Genomic DNA, 12,324 nt, shown 5'->3' on the forward strand with positions numbered 1-12,324 from the left:
AAATGCAAGCCTGATAAGGAGTTTGAGCCCCAGATTACATGATGGAAGGAGAAAATAGACTCCTGAAAGTTGTCATGTGACCTCTACATGCATACCATGGCAAACACTGGGACACACACATACACACACACACACACACAATAACAATAATAAATAAAATAAAATTTTAAGAAAAGCAAAGAAGAAATTCACATCAGAGACATGGAGGTGGCACAGTGTGTAGAAGTGCTTGCTGAGCAAGCTGGACAGTTTGATTCTCCAGAATCCATATTAAAAACAAAACAGAACAGGGGCTGGGGAGATAACATGGATCATGGCACTGCATGTAAGCATGCACATAAACACATGCATGTACAAACAAACAAACAAATAATAAATAAATAGAAAAAGGAAAGAAATTAACATCATTCAAAAATGGAGGGGCCGAAGATGTTCCAGCAGTTACAAGTGCTAGCTAAGGACTAGGGTTCAGTTCCCAGCACTCACATCAGATAGTTTACAAAAACCTGTAACTCCAGCTCCAGGAATTTGACAGCCTCTTCTGGTTTCCCCACATGTCCATATGCATGTGTGCATACACACATACATACAGACACATACAAATAAAAAAGAAAGGAAAAAAATTGGAACAGATTGCACTGAGGAATGGAATTCTGGTTTCCCCATTTCCTGTCACTTATTCTAGATCTAACTTCTCTGAAGGATGATGGTTTGTGTGTATGTATGTGGTATGTGTGTGTGTATGTTTACACATGTGTGGGTGCAGGCACGTACACCTGTATGCATATGTATGTGGAGGCTACAGGTTGATGTCAGGTGTCTTCCTTGATTGTTCTTCACTTTATATATCAAAGCAAGGTTTCCTGCTGTACTGGAGCTTGCCAATTCACCCGGTCTGGCTAGCCAGTTTGTTTCTGGGGGATTCCTTGTCTTCATCTCCCATGCCACTGGGATTACAGGTAGGTTCTGGGGATCTGAACTCTGGTCCTCACACTTGCGCAGCAAGGATTTACTTGCTGAGTCATCTTCCTATCCCAAGTGGAGGTAATATTAACATATGTGGCATTCACATGGATCAAAGTCAGCAAATTATATGAAAGCATTTGATAAGTAGCAAAGCTCCATAAAAAGCATAACTACATTCTTTTTTTTTTTCTTGTTTTTGTATTTTGAGACAGGGGCTGGCTATGTAGGCCAGATAAGACTTGAACTCACTGTGTAGCCTAGGATGACCTCTAACACACTGTCCTCCTGCCTTAGTCTTTGAAGTGCTGGAATTACAGGTATGTGTCTGCCACCCTAACTAGCTATTACATTTTTTAACATCTAAATACTTAATGACCTTAAAAAAAGTAACACTTATCATTAACCTTTCTCTTGGAAAACCAGTGCATTTAGGGGTCTATAAATTATTCTGTGCTTTTCTCTAGAACTGAATTTTAAGAAATTTCTGGGGGCTAGAGAGGAGGCTCAGTGGTTAAGAGCAAGCACTATTCTTGCAGAGGATCTGAGTTCAGTTCCCAGCACCTAGGTCAGGCAGCTCACAAGCATAACAAACTCTAGTTCCAGGGCATCCAACTCCTCTTCTGGACCTGGCTTCTGCATTCATGTGTGCACAATTAAAGTAATAAAAATATTTTAAAAAGAAAAGAAAATTCTGGCTAAGGATATAGCACAGCGGTAGAGCATTTGCCTAGCTAGCACAAGGCCTAACTAAGCACATTGACAGAGGGTTAGCACCAGCAATTTTTTTTTTTTTTTTTTTTTTTTTTGGTCTTTTTGAGACAGTGTCTCCCTGTAGCCCCAGCTGGCCTGGAACTCACTATGTAGACCAGGCTGGCCTTGAACTCAGAGAGATCCACCTGCCTCTGCCTCCCAAGTGCTGGGATTAAAGGCATGCACCACCATGCCTGGCAATACCAGCATCCTTAACAGCACAAGAAATCACTGTGAGCCTGCTGAGTACTAGGTCAATATTTGGGGCAGAGAGGTGAAGCCTACCTTCAAAGTAGTGAAAGGCAGATCCTCCAGGGGAGCTGGGAGGGGGTACACCACGTTCTGGACTGACCTGAAACACAGAACCACAGTTAAAGATCTGAAAAGGCCATCGAGGATGCAAGCATCTCAGTCAAGGGTCTCCGTGCCTGTTTAATATCCATACTTGAAGTCCAGGGTCAAGTCTTACCCCCTCCTTGAGGTCCCCTGCAGTTACAGCACTCTCTGCTATATACAGTATCTCTATTCTTATGTATTTTGTACCTGTTGACTGAGCTGAATTCTCTCCTTTTATTTTTTGAAACAGTCTTGCTACCTGGCCCTGGCTAGACAAGAACTTGCTATGCAAACCAGGCTAGCCTCTCTCTCCTGAGTGCTGGAATTATAGGTGTACACCCCATGCCCAGCATGAACTGAGTTTTTAAAAATATTTTGCCTTTTTTTTCTTTTTTTTTTGGTCTTTTTGAGACAAGGTCTCCCTATAGCCTCAGCTGGCCTGGAACCTGCTATGTAGACCAGGCTGGCCTTGAACTCACAGAGATCTGCCTACCTCTGCCTCCCAAGTACTGGGAATTTTCCTTTTTAAAAAAATTTGGAAACAAGGTCTTACAATGTAGTACTAGTTGGCCTGGAACTCGCTTTGTAGATCAGGCTGCCTTGAACTCATACTGATTCCCCTGCTCTGTCTCTCTCCTAAGTGCTGGGATCAAAGGCATGTGTCACCATGCCCAGCAATATATTGTATTTTCTCCGTAAGTCAAATACACACACATACATATTTGTATTTTTTTGAAGAAGAACGTGATGCTGGCTATAAAACTCCAGGCCCTTCTGCATGTTAAGCAAATGCTCTACCAAACCTCAAAATGATACACTATTTCTTTTTCTGTCCTTTTTAAAAACTTGGATAGCTCATTGCTACAAAGCCCAACCTGGCCTAAAACTCACAGCTTTCATGCTTCAGCTTCCCAAGTATTGGGATTACAGGCATGTGCCACCATGCCCAGTTCAACTATGTTTTTTTTTTGGTCTTTTTGAGATAGGGTCTCCCTGTAGCCTAGCTGGCCTGGAACTCACTATGCAGACCAGTACTGGGATTAAAGGTGTGCACTACCACGCCCAGCTCAACTATGTATTCTTTAATTCTATTTTTAAAACACACACAATTTTATAAAGCTCTATCTATCTATCTATCTATCTATCTATCTATCTATCTATCTATTTACCTACCTACCTACCTACCTATCTATCATTTTTATGCATATGTATGGGGTGCCTGCCAGAATTTATGTGTAGCACATACATGCAGGATTTCATCGAGGCCAGAGGAGGATGTTGGTGCCCTGGAACAGGAATTACAGGTGGTTGTGAGCCACCATGTACATGCTGGGAACTGAACCTGGGTTCTCTGCAAGAGTAGTAAGCACTCCTAACCACAGATCCATCTCTCCAGTCCCCAGTTTTATTTTTTGTGTGTGCATGTGTGTATGCATGTATGTGTATGTGGGTATTCATGTGGATGCACTTGTGTGTGTGGGTGTACAAGTCTGTGGAGGCTGAAGGACAACCTTGAGTGTCATTCACTGGAAGGCCATCTACTGCCTTTGAGACAAGGTCTTTCATTGGCCTAAAGTTACCAATTAAGCTAGACTAGCTGAATTCTCCTGCTTCTACCTCGCCAGTGCTGGGATTAGAAATGTGCACCACAACATCCAACATTTTCACTTGGATTCTGGGGACTGAACTCAGGTCCTCATGCTTGCAAAGCAAACATTTTACCAAGTGAGTCATCTTTCCAGTCTCCAATTATATACTTTTATTTAAGAGTACCAACTATCTCCCACTCAGAATGAAGTATGGAGGTTGGAGATGTAGTTCAGTTGGTAGAGTGCTTGCATACCATACAGAAAGCCCTAGGTTCAATCCCTAGTACTACATGTGGTAGTGCAGGCCTGTAATCCTAGCACCAGGGTGGCTGAGGCAGGATGATCAGACTTCAAGGTGATTCTTAGCTATATGTCTCAAAATAACAACAAAAAGAAAACCCAGAATAGAGTTTGGCACCCAACTACTATGAAGCAAGAACTCCACAACTATGAAACCACTTACACATCTGAAAAAGAAGCCTGGCAGGTGGCATGCTTCTCAGCTATGTAGTAAGAGCCTGTCTCAAAAAAATCAACTCACCTAGCATATTCAAGGCCCTATGTTTAATCTCTAGTACTGCAATCAATCAAAAATGTAAAAGTCAGGTGTGGTGGTGCATCCTTGTAATCCAAGCACCGAGGAGGCTGATGCAGGAGGATTCTTGCAACTTTGAGGCCAGCCTGGTCTACACTGTAAGCCCGTTTCCCCACCCCTCCCCGCCCACTGCAAAAAAAAAAAAAAAAAAAAAAAAAAAAAAAAAAAATTTTGACAATGGTAACTCACATCTGTAACCCTAGCACTCAAGAAGGTGAAAGAACCTCTTAACAAGAGTGAACTCACAGGTGGCACTGTAAACTCAGCCAAATACACATGGCAGGAGAGGACACACAGATCCTAGAAAAAACTGTATTTCTTTCATATCTCTAGGCAAATGAAATTTCTTATTATACACCAAATATCAATCCTTATATTTACAGACAAGCATACCATATACCACTCATCAAAGAAGCTTTCTTTGCAAAAGATGGAGGGTACTGCAGAATTGCTCTAGTCAGACACAGAGAATATACGTCTGAGAGATGCCCAGTAGTAGGCAGCACATCTACAGTCAAACCTCTACAATAAAGGCTCATGGAATATAGTGGAACAGGGGTAGAGAGAAAAGTAATGCATCCCTCAACTCTCACCAGTAAAGCTTCCTTATACAAAAGAATGTGATGTACACAGAAGGCTATAACTGGCCAAGTTTTAAAGAATAAGAGCTTGTAAAGTGTGTATCCTTTAATAAAACTTCTATATTGAACTCTGGCCACTCACAGCTCAGAGACCATTGTGGAAGAGGGGGCAGAAAGATTGTAAGGCTGGTTCATGAACACAGGGAAGTAGAGACTTTCAGGCCACTGGAAGCTTGTACGTGTGAACTTGTGGCAATGATGGCATCCAGCACAGGACCCATGTCAACTCAATTAAACAAGGGCCCAGAAGGGACGAGAGAAAGGGGTAGCAGGTGGCACTAGACTGAGAACTATTGGAGACTGGTTGCTGCTGGATGAGGGAGAGTATGCCTTATATATGATCTCTAGATGGGCTGACTAGACTCTGGTGAGCTAATTTGTACTGAAGGACATCAGGGTACAAATGCTTGACTGGATAGGACTTAACATGTATGGCAGAATACATGAGGTCTGGTGGAGGGATAGGGGAGGCATATGGGGGAGGGGGTCTAAATTTGATTAAGAACTGTTGTATGAAATTACAAAAGCGCAATAAAAATATTAAATTAAAAAATAAATGAATAAATAAATAAAAAAGAGGGTGAGAGAAAAGGATCACCACAAGTTCTAGACCAGCCTGGGCTACATAGTACGTTCTAGCCTTCGCTACAGAGTGAGACCCTATCTCAAAACATAAAACAAAACAGATAAAGAAAAAAGTCTTTTTATTAGAGATTCTAAGTGAGAGCCTTTCATGCCTACATTTCCTCAAACTATACAAACATGCTATTTTCTTTTCTTTCTTTCTTTTTGGTCTTTTTGAGTCTCCCTGTGGCCCCAGCTAGCCTGAACTTGATATGGAGACCAAGCTGGCCTTGATCTCACAGAGATCTGCCTGCCTCTGCCTCCCGAGTGCTGAAATTAAAGGCATGCTCCACAACACCTGGCTATATATGTTATTGTCTTTGCATGAGCACTTAATGAGGTTCTCCTCTGGTTCATCCCTTAGGAACTCAGGCCCACCTGAGAGATGCTGGAGACGCTGCTGGTTTTCCTCTTCAGTGTGCCCTCCTGACAGACAGTCAGCAGATTGCTGGGGAGGATGGATCGGAAGTCATTGAAGGAGCGCCTTCGGACACCTTCCAGCTCTTCTGGGATTCGCAAAGAAGGAGTAGGAACTTTGGGAAAGAGCTTTGAAAGAAGAGACTCTTCTGTGTTGCTGTAACGTCCAAATGATCTCGAGATTCCTATCAGGCATGGGATTGCATACTTGCAAAGGTATTCTAGAAGACCAAGTGAGAGTTATACCATGAGAGTTACTTTGACATTTACACTGTACCTTGACAGCTCTCTTTACACTAGGGGAAAAGTGATCTATGAAAGTCAGCTAAACTACCCCCAAGTTGTAAATGGCAAAATTGAGGCTCAGAAGGGTAAAGTTACTGTCCAAGGATACCTGGCATTTGTATATAGAACTGTGCTTATAATCTCATGTGGCCTCTCAGTACACCAGCACATAACAAATGTAACATAATAGAAAGGTTTCTACCCATCAGGTACATATTAGGTATCAAAGAAAAGAGTAAAAAGTAGTAGAAAACATGAGAACATGAGAGAAGGGAATGGGAAAGGAGAAAACAAAAAAGCCTCCAATGTTCATCAGGTGACTCAATGGGTAAAAGTGCTTGCCTTTAATCCCAGCACTTGGGAGGCAGAGGCAGACAGATCTCTGTGAGTTCGAGGCCAGCCTGGTCTACATAGTGAGTTCCAGGACAGCTGGGGCTACAGGGAGACCCTGTCCCAAAAAGACCAAAAAAAAAAAAAAAAAAAAAATTCTTGCCTTATAAACCTGATAAATTGAGATTGATTCCTGGATTCCATAGCAGAAGAAGAAAACTGCCAAAAGTTGCCCTCTGACCTGTACACACGGCAGTGATGGAGAACACACACACAAACACACACACACACACAATAATAAATAAAAATTTAAAATAAAGCCTTGAAGATTTATCATCATACCTTTTTCTTGAATTTCTGAGGCCTGGCACATTCCCAAAAGGACATGTAAAACCTGCAAAAGTGCTTCTAAAATCTGTAACAGTAAAGGAAATAAAACAAACATATCAATGAAACCATGTAAACACTTACAAAACTAAATCAAAAGTTATATGCATATACCCACTCACACAAAAATATAAAAGGGGGCTAGAGATATGGCTCAGTGATTAAGAGTACTGCTCTTGCAGAGGATCTGGGTTCAGTTCCCAGCACCCACGTGGTGGTGAACAACCATTCGTAACTCCAGGTCCAGAGAATCTGATGCCCTTTTCTGACCTCTGCAGGTACTTACATGCAGGCAATACACTCATGCATGTAAAATAAAAGTAATAAAATATTTTTTTAAAATATAAAACTAGGGACTGGAAAGATGAACCATATTGGTGAGCTCTGTGTTTGAATGAGAGACCCTGCTGCAATGAGTAAGGAGACCAATCAAGGATGATTTCTAACATCAACCTCAAGCCTCCACATACACGCTTACACATGTATGCCCTACACATGCACATACCACCCACATAAAAATGGAAAAAGAAAAAAGTTCTTTTTTTTATGAATGAGTTCAATCAAAAACCTAGAAGAGGGAAAGTGATCTACTTCTGCCTTTTTCCAGCTTACACAGGACTTTGGGGTATGTTGAATAAGGTAAGTTCATGAGATCCTGAAAAATACTTAACAGTATTATAGTGGAAAAGTATTACTGTTCCCAGAACTCGGGAGGCAGAGGCAGGCAGATCTCTGTGAGTTCAAGACCAGCCTGGTTTACACAGCGAGTTCCAGGCCAGCTGGGGCTACAGGGAGACCCTGTCTCAAAAAAAGAAAAGACCAAAGGGAGAAAAAAAAGAAGAAAGAAAGAAAGAAAAAGGAATAGTATTACTGTTAATACTATCAAATAAAGGGGCTGGGGAGATAGTTTAGTGGGTAAGAGCACATGAGATGAAAGCAAGAAGACGTGAGTTCAAATCACCTGCACCCACGTAAAAACTGGGCACAGCCATGCATGCCTGTAACCCTAGCATTGGGGTGTGGAGACAGGTGAATCCCGAGAGCTTGATGACTAGCCAGCCTAGCTGAAACGCTGACCTTCAGTTTCAGTGAGTGTAAGGACCTGAATGAGAAATGTACCCCACAGGGTCAGGTATATGAACACTTGTTCCCCAGTTAGTGGCACTGTTTTTTTGGGGGGCTTTAGGTATGACCTTGCTGGAGATAGTATGTGACAGGATTTGAGAGTTCAGAGCCTGATCCCATTTTGAGTTTGCTCTGTTTTGTGTTTGCAGCTGCCTTGAAGATGTGAGCTCTCAGCTTCCTGTACCTGCTGCTTGCTGCCATGCCTCCCTGACATGAGGGACTCTCCCTCTGGAACAATAAGCCCAAATAACCTCCTCCTTCTCTAAGTTGCCTTGGTTATAGTGTTTTATCATAGCAAGAGAAAATTAACTAACATATGAGATACATTGTTTCAGAAAGGTAGAAAGAGTTGGAGATTTAGCTCAGTAGTAGAGTGCCTGCCTAGTGAGCACAAGGCCCTGAGCTTAGTCACCAACACTGGAAACATAAATAAAATAAAGGTAGAATTATTATATATAAAGGTAAAGGGGCTGGAGAGATGGCTCAGCGGTTAAGAGCCTGACTGCTCTTGCAGAGGACCTGGGTGCGATTCCCAGCACCCACATGACGGCTATGAACCGTCCTTAACTCCAGTTCCAGGGGAATCCAAAGCCTTCTTCTGACCTCCGCACCATTGCACGACATGGGTGCACGCACATACATGCAGCACGACATGGGTGCATGCACATATATGCAGGCAATACACGCGTACACATAAAATAAAAATAATAAATAAAATATTATAAAAAAAGGTGAAGAACACAAAAGGAAGACACCCAATGTCCTCCTCTGGCCACTGTACGTGTGTATGATACCAGACATTCGGGGGTGTGCACACACACACACACACACCTATAAAATCAACATAATGCAACCATACTTCAAGATATTTCCCTTCTTTTCATGGTTTAAGATTCTTTTCAATCTTAAACCATGTACCACAAGAAATCACATGCTTACCTCATCCCTAAGTAAGGGGTCCCTGAAAGCCACATCAGACAGCAAAGTTACTAGGCAGAAGCTGAAGCTCTCTGCAACTGGGAGGGTACCTGGAAGACATGAGGTCTGAATGAGATCAACAAGACATGCTGGCCACACATTCAGAATGTTCCTCTCACACAGCCTGCCAAAAGACCAGCTTAAAGTGGTTGTCTCACTGAGTCTCAATAAAACAGGTAAGAGAGCTGGATGTGGCAGCTCAAGCCTGTAATCCTAGGACTTGGGAGGTAGAGTCAGGAGGATCATAAGCTACATATGGAGTTTGAGGCCGAACTGGGAAACATGAGATTCTATCTCAACAAGTAAACAAATAGGAACCTAAAAAACCGGTAAGGGCCCAACATGTTTACTGAAATACAGTTCTACCTTTCTTTTAAAAAAAAATCTATCTATCTATCTATCTATCTATCTATCTATCTATCTATCTATCTATCTATCCATCCATCCATCCATCCATCCATCCATCCATCCATCTAACTATCTATAGAGAGAAAGAAAGAGAAAGAGGCTCATTATGTAACTTTGGTTGACCTGGAACTTATTATGTAGATCAGGCTGACCTTGAACTCACAGAGATCCACCTGCCTCTTGCCTCCAGAATGCTAGGCTAAAAAGGCGTGTGCCACAATGCCCAGTGTGCTCTTCAAAAAATTTTTATTTATCATAGATTAAAAACTTTTTACATGGGCCATAGCACATGTATGGAAGTCAGAGGATAATTTTCAGGAGTCTGTTTTCTCCTTCCATCATGTGGGTCCCAGGGATCAAACTCAGGTCAACAGGCTTTTCGGCAAGTGCCTTTACCTGCTAAGACACCTTGCAAGTCCTCTACCTTTCTTTAAGATATTTTGGTGTAATAAACTTAAATGCTTCCTGAGCCAACTTATGGTTTGAGATGACAGAGCTCTTCAACATGACAGATTTCATCTTTTCTTCTACCCTAAAAAACTCAGAAATCAGTCAGGTGTGGTGGCACACACCTTTAGCCCCAGCACTCAGGAAGCAGAGGCAGTAGATCTCTGAGAGATTGATGTCAACCTGTTCTACATAGTGAATTCCAGGTCAGCTAGGGCTATGGTAAGACCCTAAATCAAAAAAAAAAAAAAAAAAAAAAAAAAAAGAAGTGAGACATCAATCTACGGCCTTTTTTTACTACCTTCAAACTCACTATGTAGCTGGGAATGACACTGAACATTGCACTGTGTGTTTATGCATACATCTGTATTTGTGTGTGAGGATACATGTATCACTATATATATAGAGGTCAGAGGGCAATCTCAGCTGTGGGTCTTTACTTTCCATCTTGTTTGAGGCAGGGTCTCTTTGTTTGCCACTGGGCTGATTACTACAGGCTAGCTGGCCTGTGAGCTTCTAGGGGATTCTCTTGTCTCTGCCTCACATCATGCTGTAGGAATGCTGGAATTCCTGAGACCTCTGCTACTACATTCAGCTTTTACATGAGTTCTGGGTATCTGAACTCAGGTCATCAGGCTTGCACAAAAGGCAAGTACTTTTCCCCCATGAGCCATTTCTCTAGCCCAACCTTGAACTTTCAATCTTCCTGCCTCCACCTCCCAAGTGCTAGGATTAAAGGTCTGCAGTAACATGCTTAGTTCATGAAGTGCTGGGGATCAAACCCAGGGCCTCATTGAGCATAATAGAGGGAAGCATTCTAACAAGTGAGTCACATTTCGAAACCCCAAAATCAATTTTAATAGAGTATAAGCAATTGTACATGAAGGTTAACTGTCAAATATATATTAATAATATTGTTACTTTAAGTAGAATGAAACAGACACACACACACACACACACACATACACACACACACACACACACACACACACACACAAAGTATACTGTGTTGAAGATTACATCCAGAGTCACATACATACAAACAACACACTCAGCCACTAAACAACACACCCCAGCCATGACCTATAAACTTTAAGTCCTATGATACTAAGCCTCACACCAGGGAAGTTATTTTTCAAATATTTTATTAATTATTTTTATTTTACGTGTATGATTATATTGCCTGCATGTGTGTAAGTGCACCCATGTCATACAATGCCCCTGGAGGTCAGAAGAGGGCGTTGGATCTCAGGTCCTCTGCAAAGGCAGTCAGTGCTCTTAACTGCTGAGCCATCTTTCCAGCCCCAGCCCCTGTAGGGAAGTTCTTAAAAGCAATTAAGGCCCTACCAAAAACACCAAAAGCTAGGCAGCATTTCTACCAGTGTACCTTCAAATGTGAGAATCAATGATGTTGGTTCAACCATGATTATCATGCCGTATCATGAATCATGTAATCAATCTTTTTTTTTTTTTTTTTTTGGTCTTTTTGAGACAGGGTTTCCCTGTAGCCCCAGCTGGCCTGAAACTTGCTATGTAGACCAGGCTGGCCTCAAACTCACAGAGATCTGCCTGTCCCTGTCTCTTGAGTACTGGAACTAAAGGTGTGTGGCACTTGCTGTCAAATCTAAGAACCTGAGTTCAATCCCAGGAACCCACATAGTGGAAGGAAAGAACTGACACCTTAAACTTGTCTTCTGACCTGCATACACACACCATAACACACAAAATAAATAAATGCTTTTTTTTTTTCTTTTTTCAAAAAAGGACCTATGCCAGGCATGGTGGCGCACGCCTTTAGTCCCAACACTAGGGAGGCAGAGGCAGGCAGATCTCTGTGAGTTCAAGGCCAGCCTCGTCTACATAGTGAGTTCCAGGTCATTTGGGCAGCTGGGGCTACAAGGAGACCCTGCCTCAAAAAATAAATAAATAAATAAATAAAGTGATCTTGTCCCATTCCTTGAACCAGACTCTGATAAATAAGTATGCAACCAGACATTACTACAGAAACTAGGATAATGGAAAGGAAACAGGGAGGTAAAGGAAAAGAAATAACCTGAAAGAGAAAAACAGTAGGAAACAGGCCTTAATAAGGGAGATATGGATAAAAATTGGGTTAGTTTAAGGGGGAGAAGGGAAGGGTATACAAGGAACCTAGGGCATAAAGGGAAAGGAGCTCGAGAGGTAGGACCACAGAAGGGTATTATTACGGGAGAAAGGGGGGCAATGGGGGCACCTTAAGAAGAAAACCATGATGGAGGGGTGAGACAATGTGAGAGATAAACAATGCCTAGCTAGCTTTGAAAACCAGTGAGAACCATATTACTCCTACAACCTACTGACAAATTATACATAGGAGATCAAGAAATATATGTCTAGGTAAGGTTTATCTGAGAACAACTGGTCTTTGCCCAAGATTTATCTACATGACACACAGTAATTAAAAATA

The 12,324-nt window shown here is 42.0% G+C and overlaps 1 protein-coding gene across 3 annotated transcripts in view; it reads right to left on the reverse strand.

The window, feature by feature from the left end:
- Positions 1 to 12,324, reverse strand: part of Pi4ka (phosphatidylinositol 4-kinase alpha) — a 161,424-nt gene that overhangs the window by 111,661 nt on the left and 37,439 nt on the right. For all 3 annotated transcript variants that reach the window (XM_029567858.1, XM_029567857.1, XM_008842235.3), the window contains 4 exons: positions 8,985 to 9,073; positions 6,876 to 6,948; positions 5,880 to 6,139; positions 2,002 to 2,068 (listed from right to left, as the gene is read on the reverse strand). In XM_029567858.1, the coding sequence (XP_029423718.1) occupies positions 2,002 to 2,068; positions 5,880 to 6,139; positions 6,876 to 6,948; positions 8,985 to 9,073 (489 nt within the window). The remainder of the gene's footprint in view (positions 1 to 2,001; positions 2,069 to 5,879; positions 6,140 to 6,875; positions 6,949 to 8,984; positions 9,074 to 12,324) is intronic.

Source organism: Nannospalax galili, unplaced genomic scaffold (genome assembly GCF_000622305.1).
Source record: "Nannospalax galili isolate Female #2095 unplaced genomic scaffold, S.galili_v1.0 scaffold321, whole genome shotgun sequence".
NCBI classification, from domain to species: Eukaryota; Metazoa; Chordata; class Mammalia; order Rodentia; family Spalacidae; genus Nannospalax; species Nannospalax galili.